Source organism: Oncorhynchus kisutch, linkage group LG24, assembly GCF_002021735.2.
Source record: "Oncorhynchus kisutch isolate 150728-3 linkage group LG24, Okis_V2, whole genome shotgun sequence".
NCBI classification, from domain to species: Eukaryota; Metazoa; Chordata; class Actinopteri; order Salmoniformes; family Salmonidae; genus Oncorhynchus; species Oncorhynchus kisutch.
The window spans coordinates 19,041,894-19,061,554 of NC_034197.2; the positions used below are offsets into that span (position 1 = coordinate 19,041,894).

Genomic DNA, 19,661 nt, shown 5'->3' on the forward strand with positions numbered 1-19,661 from the left:
GTCTGCCCAGGGTCTAGCAGTCTGTGGTTATGTTATCAGGCAGGCAGAACTCCAGTGGGACAGAACACACTGTGGAGATCAGGCTGACTTCTGCCCTGTAAGGACAAACACAGCAGCACATTCAGCCAGTAATCGCTGCTGCTCGCCCCTGGCAACCAGTCAAAGGCCAACACAACTCTGATGGATTATTATTATACTAAGACGTTCTACTGTACAGGGAGGCATTTCTGGAGGCAGAATAGCTGAATATGTATTAGACCCTTGTTGTGATCTTTTGAGTACTTGCTGAGTACCTGGTTTGATGCAGATCATTCTTATTAGGTATTCTGTTGGAAATGATCATCCCTGCATGCATCAGCCATTACAGTGTTCACATCATTCCTTTGTAATTACACCGTAACATGAGGAAGAGGAATTTCAACTTTCAGCTGTGTAGAAATGGAACAGTTGGTCAGTGACGATAGAGGAGTGTGTGTGTGTGTGTGTGTGTGTGTGTGTGTGTGTGTGTGTGTGTGTGTGTGTGTGTGTGTGTGTGTGTGTGTGTGTGTGTGTGAGAGAGAGAGAGAGAACGAGAGAGAGTCAGAGTGATAGAGAGAGAGAGTGTGTGTGTGTGTGAGAGAGAGAACGAGAGAGAGTCAGAGTGATAGAGAGAGAGTGTGTGTGAGAGAGAGAGAACGAGAGAGAGTGATAGAGAGAGAGTGTGTGTGTGTGTGTGTGTGTGTGTGTGTGTGTGTGTGTGTGTGTGTGTGTGTGTGTGTGTGTGTGTGTGTGTGTGTGTGTGTGTGTGTGTGTGTGTGTGTGTGTGTGTGTGTGGGTGTGTGTGTGGGTGTGTGTGTGGGTGTGTGTGTTTGCGTGTGTGTGAGAGAGAGAATGAGAGAGAGTCAAAGTGATAGAGAGAGAGTGTGTGTGAGAGAGAAAGAGAGATAGTCAGAGTGATAGAGAGAGAGTGTGTGTGAGAGAGAGAACGAGAGAGAGTCAGAGTGATAGAGAGAGAGTGTGTGTGAGAGAGAAAGAACTAGAGAAAGAGTCAGAGTGATAGAGAGAGAGTGTGTGAGAGAGAGAGAACGAGAGAGAGTCAGAGTGATAGAGAGAGAGTGTGTGTGAGAGAGAGAGAACGAGAGAGAGTCAGAGTGATAGAGAGAGAGTGTGTGTGAGAGAGAGAGAACGAGAGAGAGTCAGAGTGATAGAGAGAGAGTGTGTGAGAGAGAGAGAGAATGAGAGAGAGTCAGAGTGATAGAGAGAGAGTGTGTGTGAGAGAGAGAGAACGAGAGAGAGTCAGAGTGATAGAGAGAGAGTGTGTGTGAGAGAGAGAGAACGAGAGAGAGTCAGAGTGATAGAGAGAGAGTGTGTGTGAGAGAGAGAGAACGAGAGAGAGTCAGAGTGATAGAGAGAGTGTGTGTGAGAGAGAGTCAGAGTGATAGAGAGAGAGTCAGAGTGATAGAGAGAGAGTGTGTGAGAGAGAGTCAGAGTGATAGAGAGAGTGTGTGTGAGAGAGAGTCAGAGTGATAGAGAGAGAGTGTTGTTTATTTTGGGGAGAGTGCAGCAGCAGCGACATTGTGTATAGTTGTGTAGTGATTGATGGTTGTGGAGCAGAAATAGACAGTCAGATTTACAGCGGCCGTTGGTTTCCTTTATGTTGTGGTTGGGATGCGCCACAGAGCTCTATCATTCTGTCACTGACATTACACACAATCCACTTTTATTTGGCCGTGTAAAGTCTCACATTACAGAGACGACCGGCCGTATTTCACTTCTGACCTGTCGGAACATTCCTGAGAACATTCCAGAGTCTGGGCTGTGTTGCACTGTACTGGTGACTGTGTCCAGTCCTCTGACTGTAATGCTGATTGCGATTGTGTGTTATCCTGCCTGTGAGTGTACTGTGAGTGTACTGTGAGTGTGATGACGTCTCTGTCCTGTCCTGTGTGTTTCAGATCCTAGTGAATTCTATCAACCATCCTGCCATGCTGTATGAGAATGGGGTGGTGAGCGAGGGGAGTCCCATCCACAGAGATCTGCTCTTCAGCCCAGACTACCAGCACATCTATGCCCTCACAGACAAACAGGTAAAACACACGCTATAATATGAATATTAAATCGTTTTTAAACAATCATACACTCTCACGGCACCAAACCCTCCTATTTATGCACTACCCAAACCTCATGGTTGTGTTTCCTCTGTGTTTTTCTGCCGCTCCAGCACTCTATGTGATTGGTTGTGTTGGATTTCCAGTATACTGGAGTTAAAGACCATAAAGTTGCCATAGAGTTCCTCCCCCAGTCAGCACCCTCTACCTACACACACGTTCCTCCCCCAGTCAGCACCCTCTACCTACACACACGTTCCTCCCCCAGTCAGCACCCTCTACCCACACACACGTTCCTCCCCCAGTCAGCACCCTCTACCTACACACACGTTCCTCCCCCAGTCAGCACCCTCTACCCACACACACGTTCCTCCCCCAGTCAGGACCCTCTACCTACACACACGTTCCTCCCCCAGTCAGCACCCTCTACCCACACACACGTTCCTCCCCCAGTCAGCACCCTCTACCCTCACACACGTTCCTCCTCCAGTCAGCACCCTCTACCCACACACACGTTCCTCCCCCAGTCAGCACCCTCTACCCACACACACGTTCCTCCCCCAGTCAGCACCCTCTACCTACACACACGTTCCTCCCCCAGTCAGCACCCTCTACCCACACACACGTTCCTCCCCCAGTCAGCACCCTCTACCCACACACACGTTCCTCCCCCAGTCAGCACCCTCTACCCACACACACGTTCCTCCCCCAGTCAGCACCCTCTACCCTCACACACGTTCCTCCCCCAGTCAGCACCCTCTACCCTCACACACGTTCCTCCCCCAGTCAGCACCCTTCATCACAGGCAACAGAACAGGAGAGGGGGTCTCTCTGATCCCCCTTTGATGGAATAAATCCCCTTTTTTAGCACTGCCAAAGCACCAACGGAAAGGGAATTCTCCCCTCTTCTTTTCCTCCTCTACTCCAGTTATTTGTACCCTTCTCCTTTTCTCCCTGCTCTCTCTTTTCTTTCATGTGGTTTCTCCCCTAAGCTCAAATTGGAGGTCCTCGTCTCACGCATTAAAGAGGTTTCCTCCATCATTACTGGAAGACCCCCCCCCCCCTCTATCTCAGCCTCTCTCTCTATCAGAATGGTTAGCAGGGTGATGAGAGATAAGAAGGCCACCAGGCTTCCTGCTAAGGATTCATCTCTGAGGTTTAAGTTGAAACGGCTTCTTTAAAATGCCCCCTCTCTCTCCTCTGGATTGCTATTTAACACCCCATGGCCTCCTTCCCCTCCCTTCAGTCCCACCCACCCTCTCCTCAGCCCCACCCACCCTCTCCTCAGTCCCACCCACCCTCTCCTCAGTCCCACCCACCCTCTCCTCAGTCCCACCCACCCTCCCTTCAGTCCCACCCACCCTCCCTTCAGCCCCCCCCACCCTCTCCTCAGTCCCACCCACCCTCCCTTCAGCCCTTCAGTGTGTGTGTGTGTGTGTGTGTGTCTCACCAGATGTCAACCCAATTGAACACTTATTGGAGACAGCGTTTTCCACTACCGTCAACAAAACACCAAATTATGGAATTTCTGGTGGAAGAAAAGAATGGTGTAGCATCCCTCCAATAGAGTTCCAGACACTGGTACACTGGTTCCAGACACTACCAAGGTGCATTGAAGCTGTTCTGGTGGAAGAATGGTGTATCATCCCTCCAATAGAGTTCCAGACACTGGTACACTGGTTCCAGACACTACCAAGGTGCATTGAAGCTGTTCTGGTGGAAGAATGGTGTAGCATCCCTCCAATAGAGTTCCAGACACTGGTACACTGGTTCCAGACACTACCAAGGTGCATTGAAGCTGTTCTGGCGTCTTGTGGCCCAACACCCTTAAAGGTCCAATGCAGACATTTTTATTTCAAAATCATATCATTTCTGGGTAACAATTGAGTACATTACTGTGATTGTCAAAGAGAAACAAAAATAGCTTTTTAGGAAGGTGTAATTTCTCAAGCAATCATTTTGACAGGATTATCTGGGAGTGGTCTGAGTGGGGTGGTAAAAACAGAAAATGAGCTGTTATTGGCAGAGAGGTTTGGAACTCTCTTTCTTATTGGTCTAGAACAGGGCTCTCCAACCATGTTCTAGGAGAGCGACCGTCCTGCAGGTTTTCTGTCCAACCCCAGTTGTAACTAACCTGGCTCTAATTATTAGAATCAGGTGCTGTAGATTAGGCTCGGGGTGAAAACCTACAGGGCGGTAGCTCTCCAGGAACAGATAAAGAGCCCTGGTCTAGAAAGGAATTTACCACATGGTGATGTCACTGCACTTGCGTTGCATCTCTGCTGTGGGGATTAGGTTGTGCCTTTCCCTGGGTAGCAGCAGTAGTTATGCCCAGTGTGGTTTAGCAGGAGCCTGGGAGAGGGAGGGGACCTCTGAGCCTAGTAGCTCTGCTGGAGCAGAGGACCATCAGCATGCTGACTCCACTTAGTTACTGTATATAGTCCCCCCTCTCCATTCCTTTCATACTGCAGCTAGCCCCTGCCCCAGAGGACCCCACCTTGTCCTCTACACCTCCCCCAACTCCCAGCAGTGTACATACTGTACACTCACATTCCCTCACTACATCTGCTACAGTGGTGCTAGAAGAAATCTCATTGGTCACATTGGAGATTTTTCGGGGGGGGGGGGGTCATAATATTATGAATATGATTACCATTATGGGTGACTTCCATTGCAGCTGGTCCTATGATTTATTAACTCAAGGCTGTGTATTATAGATGAGCATGGATGGCCCACTGGTACGTTACCTATGTCATCCACATGTCCATGCATGTTAGGGTGATAAATGAGAGTAGGGATCTCCATACTCCTACTGTCCTCAGGCTGTTCCCTGGCCATGGTCTACTGTCCTCAGGCTGTTCCCTGGCCATGGTCTACTGTCCTCAGGCTGTTCCCTGGCCATGGCCTACTGTCCTCAGGCTGTTCCCTGGCCATGGTCTACTGTCCTCAGACTGTTCCCTGGCCATGGTCTACTGTCCTCAGGCTGTTCCCTGGCCATGGTCTACTGTCCTCAGGCTGTTCCCTGGCCATGGTCTACTGTCCTCAGGCTGTTCCCTGGCCATGGCCTACTGTCCTCAGGCTGTTCCCTGGCCATGGTCTACTGTCCTCAGACTGTTCCCTGGCCATGGTCTACTGTCCTCAGGCTGTTCCCTGGCCATGGTCTACTGTCCTCAGACTGTTCCCTGGCCATGGTCTACTGTCCTCAGGCTGTTCCCTGGCCATGGTCTACTGTCCTCAGGCTGTTCCCTGGCCATGGTCTACTGTCCTCAGGCTGTTCCCTGGCCATGGCCTACTGTCCTCATGCTGTTCCCTGGCCATGGTCTACTGTCCTCAGGCTGTTCCCTGGCCATGGTCTACTGTCCTCAGACTGTTCCCTGGCCATGGCCTACTGTCCTCAGGCTGTTCCCTGGCCATGGCCTACTGTCCTCAGGCTGTTCCCTGGTCTAGTGTCCTCAGGCTGTTCCCTGGCCATGGACTACTGTCCTCAGGCTGTTCCCTGGCCATGGTCTACTGTCCTCAGGCTGTTCCTTGGCCATGGCCTACTGTCCTCAGGCTGATCCCTGGCCATGGCCTACTGTCCTCAGGCTGTTCCCTGGCCATGGTCTACTGTCCTCAGGCTGTTCCCTGGCCATGGCCTACTGTCCTCATGCTGTTCCCTGGCCATGGTCTACTGTCCTCAGGCTGTTCCCTGGCCATGGTCTACTGTCCTCAGACTGTTCCCTGGCCATGGCCTACTGTCCTCAGGCTGTTCCCTGGCCATGGCCTACTGTCCTCAGGCTGTTCCCTGGTCTAGTGTCCTCAGGCTGTTCCCTGGCCATGGACTACTGTCCTCAGGCTGTTCCCTGGCCATGGTCTACTGTCCTCAGGCTGTTCCTTGGCCATGGCCTACTGTCCTCAGGCTGTTCCCTGGCCATGGCCTACTGTCCTCAGGCTGTTCCCTGGCCATTGCCTACTGTCCTCAGGCTGTTCTATGGCCTACTGTCCTCAGGCTGTTCCCTGGTCATGGCCTACTGTCCTCAGGCTGTTCCCTGGCCATGGTCTACTGTCCTCAGGCTGTTCCCTGGCCATGGTTCTACTGTCCTCAGGCTGTTCCCTGGCCATGGCCTACTGTCCTCAGGCTGTTCCCTGGCCATGGCCTACTGTCCTCAGGCTGTTCTCTGGCCATGGCCTACTGTCCTCAGGCTGTTCCCTGGCCATGGTCTACTGTCCTCAGGCTGTTCCCTGGTCATGGCCTACTGTCCTCAGGCTGTTCCCTGGCCATGGCCTACTGTCCTCAGGCTGTTCCCTGGCCATGGCCTACTGTCCTCAGGCTGTTCCCTGGCCATGGTCTACTGTCCTCAGGCTGTTCCCTGGCCATGGCCTACTGTCCTCAGGCTGTTCCCTGGCCATGGTCTACTGTCCTCAGGCTGTTCCCTGGCCATGGCCTACTGTCCTCAGGCTGTTCCCTGGCCATGGTCTACTGTCCTCAGGCTGTTCCCTGGCCATGGCTTACTGTCCTCAGGCTGTTCCCTGGCCGTGGTCTACTGTCCTCAGGCTGTTCCCCGGTCTACTGTCCTCAGGCTGTTCCCTGGCCATGGCCTACTGTCCTCAGGTTGTTCCCTGGCCATGGTTCTACTGTCCTCAGGCTGTTCTCTGGCCATGGCCTACTGTCCTCAGGCTGTTCCCTGGTCATGGCCTACTGTCCTCAGGCTGTTCCCTGACCATGGTCTACTGTCCTCAGGCTGTTCCCTGGCCATGGCCCTACTGTCCTCAGGCTGTTCCCTGGCCATGGTCTACTGTCCTCAGGCTGTTCCCTGGCCATGGCCTACTGTCCTCAGGCTGTTCTCTGGCCATGGCCTACTGTCCTCAGGCTGTTCCCTGGCCATGGTCTACTGTCCTCAGGCTGTTCCCTGGCCATGGTCTACTGTCCTCAGGCTTATCCCTGGCCATGGTCTACTGTCCTCAGGCTGTTCCCTGGCCATGGTCTACTGTCCTCAGGCTGTTCCCTGGCCATGGTCTACTGTCCTCAGGCTGTTCCATGGCCATGGCCTACTGTCCTCAGGCTGTACCCTGGCCATGGTCTACTGTCCTCAGACTGTTCCCTGGCCATGGCCTACTGTCCTCAGGCTGTTCCCTGGCCATGGCCTACTGTCCTCAGGCTGTTCCCTGGTCTAGTGTCCTCAGGCTGTTCCCTGGCCATGGACTACTGTCCTCAGGCTGTTCCCTGGCCATGGTCTACTGTCCTCAGGCTGTTCCTTGGCCATGGCCTACTGTCCTCAGGCTGTTCCCTGGCCATGGCCTACTGTCCTCAGGCTGTTCCCTGGCCATTGCCTACTGTCCTCAGGCTGTTCTATGGCCTACTGTCCTCAGGCTGTTCCCTGGTCATGGCCTACTGTCCTCAGGCTGTTCCCTGGCCATGGTCTACTGTCCTCAGGCTGTTCCCTGGCCATGGTTCTACTGTCCTCAGGCTGTTCCCTGGCCATGGCCTACTGTCCTCAGGCTGTTCCCTGGCCATGGCCTACTGTCCTCAGGCTGTTCTCTGGCCATGGCCTACTGTCCTCAGGCTGTTCCCTGGCCATGGTCTACTGTCCTCAGGCTGTTCCCTGGTCATGGCCTACTGTCCTCAGGCTGTTCCCTGGCCATGGCCTACTGTCCTCAGGCTGTTCCCTGGCCATGGCCTACTGTCCTCAGGCTGTTCCCTGGCCATGGTCTACTGTCCTCAGGCTGTTCCCTGGCCATGGCCTACTGTCCTCAGGCTGTTCCCTGGCCATGGTCTACTGTCCTCAGGCTGTTCCCTGGCCATGGCCTACTGTCCTCAGGCTGTTCCCTGGCCATGGTCTACTGTCCTCAGGCTGTTCCCTGGCCATGGCTTACTGTCCTCAGGCTGTTCCCTGGCCGTGGTCTACTGTCCTCAGGCTGTTCCCCGGTCTACTGTCCTCAGGCTGTTCCCTGGCCATGGCCTACTGTCCTCAGGTTGTTCCCTGGCCATGGTTCTACTGTCCTCAGGCTGTTCTCTGGCCATGGCCTACTGTCCTCAGGCTGTTCCCTGGTCATGGCCTACTGTCCTCAGGCTGTTCCCTGACCATGGTCTACTGTCCTCAGGCTGTTCCCTGGCCATGGCCCTACTGTCCTCAGGCTGTTCCCTGGCCATGGCCTACTGTCCTCAGGCTGTTCCCTGGCCATGGCCTACTGTCCTCAGGCTGTTCTCTGGCCATGGCCTACTGTCCTCAGGCTGTTCCCTGGCCATGGTCTACTGTCCTCAGGCTGTTCCCTGGCCATGGTCTACTGTCCTCAGGCTTATCCCTGGCCATGGTCTACTGTCCTCAGGCTGTTCCCTGGCCATGGTCTACTGTCCTCAGGCTGTTCCCTGGCCATGGTCTACTGTCCTCAGGCTGTTCCATGGCCATGGCCTACTGTCCTCAGGCTGTACCCTGGCCATGGTCTACTGTCCTCAGACTGTTCCCTGGCCATGGCCTACTGTCCTCAGGCTGTTCCCTGGCCATGGCCTACTGTCCTCAGGCTGTTCCCTGGTCTAGTGTCCTCAGGCTGTTCCCTGGCCATGGACTACTGTCCTCAGGCTGTTCCCTGGCCATGGTCTACTGTCCTCAGGCTGTTCCTTGGCCATGGCCTACTGTCCTCAGGCTGTTCCCTGGCCATGGCCTACTGTCCTCAGGCTGTTCCCTGGCCATTGCCTACTGTCCTCAGGCTGTTCTATGGCCTACTGTCCTCAGGCTGTTCCCTGGTCATGGCCTACTGTCCTCAGGCTGTTCCCTGGCCATGGTCTACTGTCCTCAGGCTGTTCCCTGGCCATGGTTCTACTGTCCTCAGGCTGTTCCCTGGCCATGGCCTACTGTCCTCAGGCTGTTCCCTGGCCATGGCCTACTGTCCTCAGGCTGTTCTCTGGCCATGGCCTACTGTCCTCAGGCTGTTCCCTGGCCATGGTCTACTGTCCTCAGGCTGTTCCCTGGTCATGGCCTACTGTCCTCAGGCTGTTCCCTGGCCATGGCCTACTGTCCTCAGGCTGTTCCCTGGCCATGGCCTACTGTCCTCAGGCTGTTCCCTGGCCATGGTCTACTGTCCTCAGGCTGTTCCCTGGCCATGGCCTACTGTCCTCAGGCTGTTCCCTGGCCATGGTCTACTGTCCTCAGGCTGTTCCCTGGCCATGGCCTACTGTCCTCAGGCTGTTCCCTGGCCATGGTCTACTGTCCTCAGGCTGTTCCCTGGCCATGGCTTACTGTCCTCAGGCTGTTCCCTGGCCGTGGTCTACTGTCCTCAGGCTGTTCCCCGGTCTACTGTCCTCAGGCTGTTCCCTGGCCATGGCCTACTGTCCTCAGGTTGTTCCCTGGCCATGGTTCTACTGTCCTCAGGCTGTTCTCTGGCCATGGCCTACTGTCCTCAGGCTGTTCCCTGGTCATGGCCTACTGTCCTCAGGCTGTTCCCTGACCATGGTCTACTGTCCTCAGGCTGTTCCCTGGCCATGGCCCTACTGTCCTCAGGCTGTTCCCTGGCCATGGCCTACTGTCCTCAGGCTGTTCCCTGGCCATGGCCTACTGTCCTCAGGCTGTTCTCTGGCCATGGCCTACTGTCCTCAGGCTGTTCCCTGGCCATGGTCTACTGTCCTCAGGCTGTTCCCTGGCCATGGTCTACTGTCCTCAGGCTTATCCCTGGCCATGGTCTACTGTCCTCAGGCTGTTCCCTGGCCATGGTCTACTGTCCTCAGGCTGTTCCCTGGCCATGGTCTACTGTCCTCAGGCTGTTCCATGGCCATGGCCTACTGTCCTCAGGCTGTACCCTGGCCATGGTCTACTGTCCTCAGACTGTTCCCTGGCCATGGCCTACTGTCCTCAGGCTGTTCCCTGGCCATGGCCTACTGTCCTCAGGCTGTTCCCTGGTCTACTTTCCTCAGGCTGTTCCCTGGTCTACTGTCCTCAGGCTGTTCCCCGGCCATGGCCTACTGTCCTCAGGCTGTTCCCTGGCCATGGACTACTGTCCTCGGGCTGTTCCCTGGCCATGGCCTACTGTCCTCAGGCTGTTCCCTGGCCATGGCCTACTGTCCTCGGGCTGTTCCCTGGTCTACTGTCCTCAGGCTGTTCCCTGGTCTACTGTCCTCAGGCTGTTCCCTGGCCATGGCCTACTGTCCTCAGGCTGTTCCCTGGCCATGGTCTACTGTCCTCGGGCTGTTCCCTGGCCATGGCCTACTGTCCGCAGGCTGTTCCCTGGCCATGGCCTACTGTCCTCGGGCTGTTCCCTGGTCTACTGTCCTCAGGCTGTTCCCTGGTCATGGTCTACTGTCCTCAGGCTGTTCCCTGGTCTACTGTCCTCAGGCTGTTCCCTGGTCTACTGTTCTCAGGCTGTTCCCTGGTCTACTGTCCTCAGGCTGTTCCCTGGTCTACTGTCCTCAGGCTGTTCCCTGGCCATGGCCTACTGTCCTCAGGCTGTTCCCTGGCCATGGCCTACTGTCCTCAGGCTGTTCCCTGGTCTACTGTCCTCCGGGTGTTCCCTGGCCATTGGCTACTGTCCTCAGGCTGTTCCCTGGTCATGGTCTACTGTCCTCAGGCTGTTTCCCTGGCCTACTGTCCTCAGGCTGTTCCCTGGCCTACTGTCCTCAGGCTGTTCCCTGGTCATGGTCTACTGTCCTCAGGCTGTTCCCTGACCATGGCCTACTGTCCTCAGGCTGTTCCCTGGCCCACTGTCCTCAGGCTTTTCCCTGGTCATGGTCTACTGTCCTCAGGTTGTTCCCTGGCCATGGCCTACTGTCCTCAGGTTGTTCCCTGGCCATGGCCTACTGTCCTCAGGTTGTTCCCTGGCCATGGTCTACATCCTCAGGCTGTTCCCTGGTCATGGTCTACTGTCCTCAGGCTGTTCCCTGGTCTACTGTCCTCAGGCTGTTCCCTGGTCTACTGTTCTCAGGCTGTTCCCTGGTCTACTGTCCTCAGGCTGTTCCCTGGTCTACTGTCCTCAGGCTGTTCCCTGGCCATGGCCTACTGTCCTCAGGCTGTTCCCTGGCCATGGCCTACTGTCCTCAGGCTGTTCCCTGGTCTACTGTCCTCCGGGTGTTCCCTGGCCATTGGCTACTGTCCTCAGGCTGTTCCCTGGTCATGGTCTACTGTCCTCAGGCTGTTCCCTGGCCTACTGTCCTCAGGCTGTTCCCTGGCCTACTGTTCTCAGGCTGTTCCCTGGTCATGGTCTACTGTCCTCAGGCTGTTCCCTGGTCATGGTCTACTGTCCTCAGGCTGTTCCCTGGTCTACTGTCCTCAGGCTGTTCCCTGACCATGGCCTACTGTCCTCAGGCTGTTCCCTGGCCCACTGTCCTCAGGCTTTTCCCTGGTCATGGTCTACTGTCCTCAGGTTGTTCCCTGGCCATGGCCTACTGTCCTCAGGTTGTTCCCTGGCCATGGCCTACTGTCCTCAGGTTGTTCCCTGGCCATGGTCTACATCCTCAGGCTGTTCCCTGGTCATGGTCTACTGTCCTCAGACTGTTCCCTGGTCATGGCCTCATTCCTGGGGTGAGATGAGCTCTCACCCCATAGGGCCTAGTTCAACCATCTCATTTTAGCTCAGCCTTGACAGTGGCAAAAATAAAGACCAATATGAACTCTCACTGTCCCCAGAAACAGGCTGGTGTGTGTGTTGTCCTGTATCTGCTGTATATAGAAGCAGATCACATTTGACTGGTTTTAGCATCTGAACAGGCAGCAGTGACAGACAGACAGGGTTCTGAATGAGTCTGGGATTCAGAGCCAGCTCCAAACTGCTTTGCACACAGCTCCCTCTCACCCGCACCTGCACACACACACACACACACACACACACATGGGGAAAGGGAAAGAGTGATGAGTAGAGGTGGGGAAATTAATTGGTTTGAAGATATTTCTCTTTTTCTCCTACTCTCTCTATCTCCTCTTTTAAAGCCTCCACCTCCTCCTGTTGAAGGAGTCAATGGGCCTCATGCCTTTGGGGAGCTTCTCTCTTTTCTCTCCTCGCTCCCTCCCCCTCCTTTTCTTCCTCTCTCTCCCCCTCTCTCTCTCTCTCTCTAGGAGGAGAGCTGAGTGATGGCTATTCTCTCAGAAACAGCCGCCAGCTAAAGAGATGGATAGAATCTAAGCTGTGGAATGGAGTTTTACACCTAAGCTGTGTTCCAATACTCATGTTAGCTACAATAACTGTACTATTTGTGACGTAAATTGAGTATGTAACATGCTTATTTGTCATAGTATGGATATAGTTAGAATGCCAAAAGTTCCCAAATTGGAAGTATATTTCGTGCTTTTAGGCCCCATAATGCAATTCTTCAGAAAATGGGAGTGTGGCTTCACATAATTCCAAGTTCCAGTTTTATTAGTGGTATGTACAGGATACACATGGTGTGTGTGTGGAGGAGTGTATATCTGTGTGTTTGTGTGTGTGTGTGTGTGTGTGTGTGGAGGAGTGTATATACGTGTGTGTGTGTGTGTGTGGAGGAGTGTATATCTGTGTGGGTTTTAGATCCTTGCATAGTGCCTCACTAAGCTACAAAACAGCGTTTTAAGACGTGGGCCTGGTTAACGGTATCAAACCCCTGAGAAGTTGCTTGGCTGCCACTGGACACGAATGGACAATATCTCTTTCTGTTGTTCTCTTTCTCTCAGATATCTACATGGTAAATGTAGCCTTCTTCACCAAATCAGATTCACTGCTGCTGTTACCGAAGACGCAGCATGATACATAACGGTATTAAGTAACGCTTTACTTGACACCTTGTGTCATAACATGTTACGACACAGTCCTAACCATGTCATAACAGCTGACATAACTTGTCATAACAGGTTACATGTTAAAGTATGGTCATAACACTGTCATGACCTGTTGTGACCTCTAGTGTGTTATTTTATGGCTGGTTATGACGCCGACATGACGCCACACATTCTATTACACCAGGGATGGGTAACCAACTTTCAAACCAAAGGAATCTTCTTGGCAGGGAAATTACTCATTTGAATAAATGTGGGTTTTGACGCTCTTATGTAGGTGTCATAACCAGCCATAAAATAACACCATATATATCACCACAGGTGTAAATATATGGGTCATGACAGTGTTAAGACAAGTTGTGACACGTAATGTCAGCTGTTATGACATATTATGACATGGTATTACTATTACATACGATTATCACAGGGCAACTGAGAAGCATGGAGCTACAGAGAGGGGGTAGTGTTGTTCCCAGGCACTGAGGGTGCATCCCAAATGACACACTTCCCTATACAGTGCACTACTTTTGAATAGGTCCACAGATATTGCGCTATATAAGGAGCAGGGCGGCGTTGGAGACTCAACCTGAGGTGAAGGTTGATGATGCAGGTTCCCAGGAGACAGCTGAAGGGGATTGTTCTCCCTTAGTGTTGAGATGGGGAAGGCACTACATGTATCTATTCATCATTGGGGACGGAAACATATCTCATCAATGTGAATAATATTAGTCTCATTGTCTCATACATCATCTTGTCCCCTGAGGGTGTTCAGCAGGTGTGATGGATTAAAACATGATTATCTCCCCATACTGTAAATGACCTAATGGTGGGGTGGTGTATTTCCAGTACCCAATCCAGCCAGCAGGGCCTTAATCTCACTTTTTATTTGTCCTATTAGTTCCTATAGGGACAGGGTTCCAGATAAATCTGTTTGAGACAGGTGTGTAAGGGTTGGTGGCGAGAGAGCGAGAGAGAGTGAGAGAGAGAGAGAAAGAGAGAGAGAGACAGAGAGAGAGAGAGAGAGAGAGAGATTGAGAGAGAGAGAGAGAGAGAGAAGCACTCTGTTTGTCTTACCTATCCCCTCCTTCATTTTCTCTATTTGTCTCTCCTCATTGGATAATAGAAATGCCATTGTGGAAGGCCTGTGCTGTGCCTCAAACATCAAAACTCAATTTCCCAAGCTGACAGAACAATTTACCATTCCCCATATTCACAGGCAGTTCATTAAAAGTTCCAGATAGCCCATCGTACATCTCCCCACTGTAAACGCTGGGCCCGGAGAGAAACATAAAACTGTCCGTTCAGCTGCGAGGAGAGAAATTCTGCTTAGCATGCATTAGATTTATACACGGCAGTTCCTCTCTGTTGTTCTGACAATAAAGACACGCAGAGGAGAGCTAGGTTAGACCATAGCAGGACCAAAGTTTTCTCAGGAGAAGAATGTTAAATCGACTTGATGTAGGATCATCCTTGACCCCAGCTGTCATGGAGATGGTCTCGTTTGTAATGTACTGAATCTATGCACGGGTTCTGACTGATGTCATGTCCCCTGATGTACAGGGTGATAAAAGAAAAGTAGAAAGACATGTTTTATTGTCCCGTATAGCAGAGTAAGATGGTGACATAATGTGACTCATTGGCCATCACAGGGCTTACATAGAGAGTAGACTGCTGTAATGAAGAGACGATGGGGGTATTGATTCAGGTATGGTAGAGTAGAGTGGAGAAACGTTAGCTCTGTCAGCACAGGCAATTAATAGCAGCTATTTGAAGGTCTCTGTTTGATGTGGAGTTGGTTCTCTCTTCTTTCAAAGAAAGAAGGGAGGAAGTATCAGCTGACTGAAATCTGATTTGTGAGGCGGACGTCTTAATATAGTTGAGAGGATCAACGTGACTCCGGTTTGGAGTTGATTTGCCTGCCGTGCATGTGTGCTTCCTCGCATAATCTCATGTGTGTTCTATCCTGTTAGGTGCTGAGTTATTGCGAGAATGTGTGCATTTGAAAAGAAAGTGTTCTTTCTCCCATCAATGAGCTTACCAGAAGAATAGACTAACTACGAGACGTTCTTCCTGAATAGCTGGGACATTGTCTTTAACCCAAGGCTAAGCTTGGTTAGCCCAGGCTCCTTAAACCAACCACTATCTGGTTTTGTTGCTATGGTAGCAGCCTGCTGTTGACCAGGGAGGTGCATTAAACTGAGCGGTTAGAGCATTAACAAGCTGTCCTCACTGGTGCTAAAACGTTCCTCCTCTCTGAGGTATGGTACTAAAACGTTCCTCCTCTCTGAGGTATGGTACTAAAACGTTCCTCCTCTCTGAGGTATGGAACTAAAACGTTCCTCCTCTCTGAGGTATGGTACTAAAACGTTCCTCCTCTCTGAGGTATGGTACTAAAACGTTCCTCCCTCTGAAGTATGGTACTAAAACGTTCCTCCTCTCTGAGGTATGGTACTAAAACGTTCCTCCTCTCTGAGGTATGGTACTAAAACGTTCCTCCTCTCTGAGGTATGGTACTAAAACGTTCCTCCTCTCTGAGGTATGGTACTAAAACGTTCCTCCTCTCTGAGGTATGGTACTAAAACGTTCCTCCTCTCTGAGGTATGGTACTAAAACGTTCCTCCTCTCTGAGGTATGATACTAAAATGTTCCTCCTCTCTGAGGTATGGTACTAAAACGTTCCTCCTCTCTGAGGTATGGTACTAAAATGTTCCTCCTCTCTGGAACATTCTGGTTTGATTAGCTCTGGGATCTCCTCTTCCCAACGTAATCAGCAGCAGATACCCAGGATCTCAGAGTAGGAAAGGAATCATGGTTTCATAACCAGAGGCAGCAGGACAGGAACTACGTATTAAGAACTAAGAACGAGCCTTTCACTACACCGCAGTAACATCTGATAAACATGTGGATGTAACAAATAACATTTGATTTGATTTAATTGTGTCTGAACTCTAGAAAGATGATCTGAGCAGATCAACTCTCAGAAGCTTCTGCTCCTTTGTCCTTGTTTCCTACAGAACAGTCACATGGACAGGACATTCACAGGGACAGAACAGTCACAGGGAGAGAACAATCACAGGGAGAGAACAGTCACATGGACAGAACAGTCACAGGGACAGAACAGTCACAGGGAGAGAACAGTCACAGGGACAGAACAGTCACAGGGACAGAACAGTCACAGGGACAGAACAGTCACAGGGACAGAACAGTCACAGGGACAGAACAGTCACAGGGAGAGAACAGTCACATGGACAGGACATTCACAGGGACAGAACAGTCACATGGACAGGACATTCACAGGGACAGAACATTCACAGGGACAGAACAGTCACATGGACAGGACATTCACAGGGACAGAACAATCACAGGGACAGAACAATCACAGGGAGAGAACAGTCACATGGACAGGACATTCACATGGACAGAACAGTCACATGGACAGGACATTCACAGGGACAGAACAATCACAGGGACAGAACAGTCACATGGACAGAACAGTCACAGGGACAGAACAGTCACAGGGACAGAACAGTCACATGGACAGGACATTCACAGGGACAGAACAATCACAGGGAGAGAACAGTCACATGGACAGGACATTCACAGGGACAGAACAATCACAGGGACAGAACAGTCACAGGGACAGAACAGTCACAGGGACAGAACAGTCACAGGGACAGAACAATCACAGGGACAGAACAATCACAGGGAGAGAACAGTCACATGGACAGAACAGTCACAGGGACAGAACAGTCACAGGGACAGAACAGTCACAGGGACAGAACAATCACAGGGACAGAACAGTCACAGGGACAGAACAATCACAGGGAGAGAACAGTCACATGGACAGAACAGTCACAGGGACAGAACAGTCACAGGGAGAGAACAATCACAGGGACAGAACAGTCACAGGGACAGAACAGTCACAGGGAGAGAACAGTCACAGGGAGAGAACAGCCACAGGGAGAGAACAGTCACAGGGAGAGAACAGTCACAGGGACAGAACCGTCACAGGGAGAGAACAGTCACAGGGACAGAACAGTCACAGGGACAGAACAGTCACAGGGACAGAACAGTCACAGGGACAGAACAGTCACAGGGAGAGAACAATCACAGGGACAGAACAGTCACAGGGACAGAACAGTCACAGGGAGAGAACAGTCACAGGGAGAGAACAGCCACAGGGAGAGAACAGTCACAGGGAGAGAACAGTCACAGGGACAGAACAGTCACAGGGAGAGAACAGTCACAGGGACAGAACAGTCACAGGGAGAGAACAGTCACAGGGACAGAACTGTCACATGGACAGAACAGTCACAGGGACAGAACAGTCACAGGGAGAGAACAATCACAGGGACAGAACAGTCACAGGGACAGATCAGTCACAGGGAGAGAACAGTCACAGGGAGAGAACAGCCACAGGGAGAGAACAGTCACAGGGAGAGAACAGTCACAGGGACAGAACAGTCACAGGGACAGAACAGTCACAGGGACAGAACAGCAGGGAATGTGGATGAAACCAGGGTCATGTTTATCAGTCTGTCTGATGACAGAGGAATCAGGGCTAAGCAGAATAAAGTGATTTGTCAGGAAGGATCAGGGACACAGTAACACAGCAGCTTTTAGTGCTGTGATCAACTGACCACTGAACTCTTGGCCCTCGTCTGATTCCACAGAACTCTTTGAGGTGGATGTCATACATTCAGTAGGTTGTGACCAGCAGTAGAAAGGAATGCAACAAGTCACCTGTCTGTTTTGGTCAGTGGCATGTGAGACAGATTTTCTGTGTGAGAGTGTGCTTTTCCTCTCCCTCTGTGAGGATGTGGTGGCCCCCGAAGAGAGCAGAGCGCAGGTGACACTGTCAAGTGGCATTATGCCCCACCCCTCTCTCTCTCTGTCTCTCGCTCTCTCTCTCCCTCTCTCTCTCTCTCTCTCTCTCTCTGTCTCTCACTCTCTCTCTCCCTCTCTCTCTCTCTCTCTCTCTCTCTCTCTCTCTCTCTGTCTCTCTCTCTCTCTCCCCTCTCTCTCTCTCTCTCTCTCTCTCCCTCTCCCTCTCCCCTCTCTCTCCCTCTCTCTCTCTCTCTCTCTCTCTCTCTCTCTCTCTCTCTCTCTCTGTCTCTCTCTCTCTCTCTCCCCTCTCTCTCTCTCTCTCTCTCCCTCTCCCTCTCTCTCCCTCTCTCTCTCTCTCCCTCTCCCTCTCCCCTCTCTCTCCCTCTCTCTCTCTCTCTCTCTCTCTCTCTCTCTCTCTCTCTCTCTCTCTCTCTCTCTCTCCCTCTCTCCCTATCTCCCCCCCCTCTCTCTCTCACTATCCCCCCCCTCTCTCTCTCTCTCTCTCCCTCTCCCCCTTTCTCCCTCTCTCATGTCTCTCTATCTCTCTCTCCCTCTCCCCTCTCTCCCTCTCTCTCTCTCTCTCTCTCTCTCTCTCTCTCTCTCTCTCTCTCTCTCTCTCTTCCTCTCTCTCTCTCTCTCTCTCTCTCTTCCTCTCTTCCTCTCTCTCTCTCTCCTCCCCCCCCTCTCTCTCTCTCTCTCCTCCCCCCCTCTCTCTCTCCCTCCCCCCTCTCTCCCTCTCCCTCTCTCTCTCTCTCCCTCTCTCTCTGTTTCTCAAGGCTGTGTCTATGTCAGTGGCTGTGATGTATGGCCTCATTTGCCATGTTTCTCTCTATAACCAGCCAAATTCAAGACAGATGAGAGGAAAAGGGATGATTAAAGGCCTCCAGAACGAAAGGTTTGTTGGTGTGAAATGAAGCCTTGTCGTTTTCGGTGTGGGCAGAGGGATGACCTATTCTGTGTGTGTATAGCAGATGGAGCAACTACAGTAGGCCTGCCTAGCTGAGCCTGTGCCGCTGCCCTGATGGGAAATGAAATATCAGAGGCACAATTAGATTAGTTTGTTTCTATAGTCTCCTCCCTCGCTCTCCTCCCTCGCTCTCCTCCCTCGCTCCGTCCTTCCTGTGACTGATTAAGATGCGCTCCATTGTGACCTAAATGAGAGAGGCTCATTTGTGGGGTTATTTATTTGTAATAAATCCCTCCCTGAGATGAATAGCACTATCCGCTGCTGCTGCCTGTCTGTAGCAGTAAATAGGTGCTGTAATAGATCTTAGTAAGACAAAGGACTGGCGGGGAAGCTAAGATCTTCCTTCCTATTATTTGCTTTATAAAACTCAATAATTGAAATGGTCCATTTAAATATGATCTTTCCCTGTATCACTAGGCCTACTAAATGAAGTATCTGCTCTGGTGTTGAGGTCTAAACGTTGAACAGTATGTGTGACTGCCTCTGTGTGTTGTTTAGTCACATTTGTCCAGGGGGAATGTCATGACAGATGCTTGCCTCTGTGGTTATTTGGTATAATAATGACATCAGAACTATTATATCAGAGGCACTGACATCTTCGTTTGACTGGTTTTGCTTGTACACATATACAAAATACATGTTCTGTCTGCCTATACTTATACTGTACAGTATACTATTGAATGGAATATCCCCATTGGACACCCACACTCTAATACACAGCACCTACTACAGTCTCTACGCTACTGTCCACCAGCTGTGACAGACCACAACCTGACAGTGTCATGCCTTACAGCAGCTGTTACTCTTTACTGTGCATATCCTTCTTTCTTACTGTTTCTCACTTCTCTCTCTTTCTCTCACTCTCTTTCTCTCTCTCCCTCTCTCTTTCTGTTTCTCTCTCTCTTTCTCTCACTCTCTTTCGCTCTCTCCCTCTCGCTCTCTTTCTCTCACTCTCTTTCTCTCTCTCTCTTTCTCTCACTCTCTTTCTCTCTCTCCCTCTCTCTCTCGCTGTTTCTCTCTCTCTTTCTCTCACTCTCTTTCTCTCTCTCTCTGTTTCTCTCTCTTTCTCTC

The 19,661-nt window shown here is 51.7% G+C and overlaps 1 protein-coding gene across 2 annotated transcripts in view; it reads left to right on the forward strand.

The window, feature by feature from the left end:
- LOC109869349 (plexin-A1) overlaps positions 1-19,661 on the forward strand; it is a 344,851-nt gene that overhangs the window by 208,433 nt on the left and 116,757 nt on the right. For both annotated transcript variants that reach the window (XM_031803595.1, XM_031803596.1), the window contains exon 4: positions 1,935-2,066. In XM_031803595.1, coding sequence (XP_031659455.1) covers positions 1,935-2,066 — 132 coding nt within the window. The remainder of the gene's footprint in view (positions 1-1,934; positions 2,067-19,661) is intronic.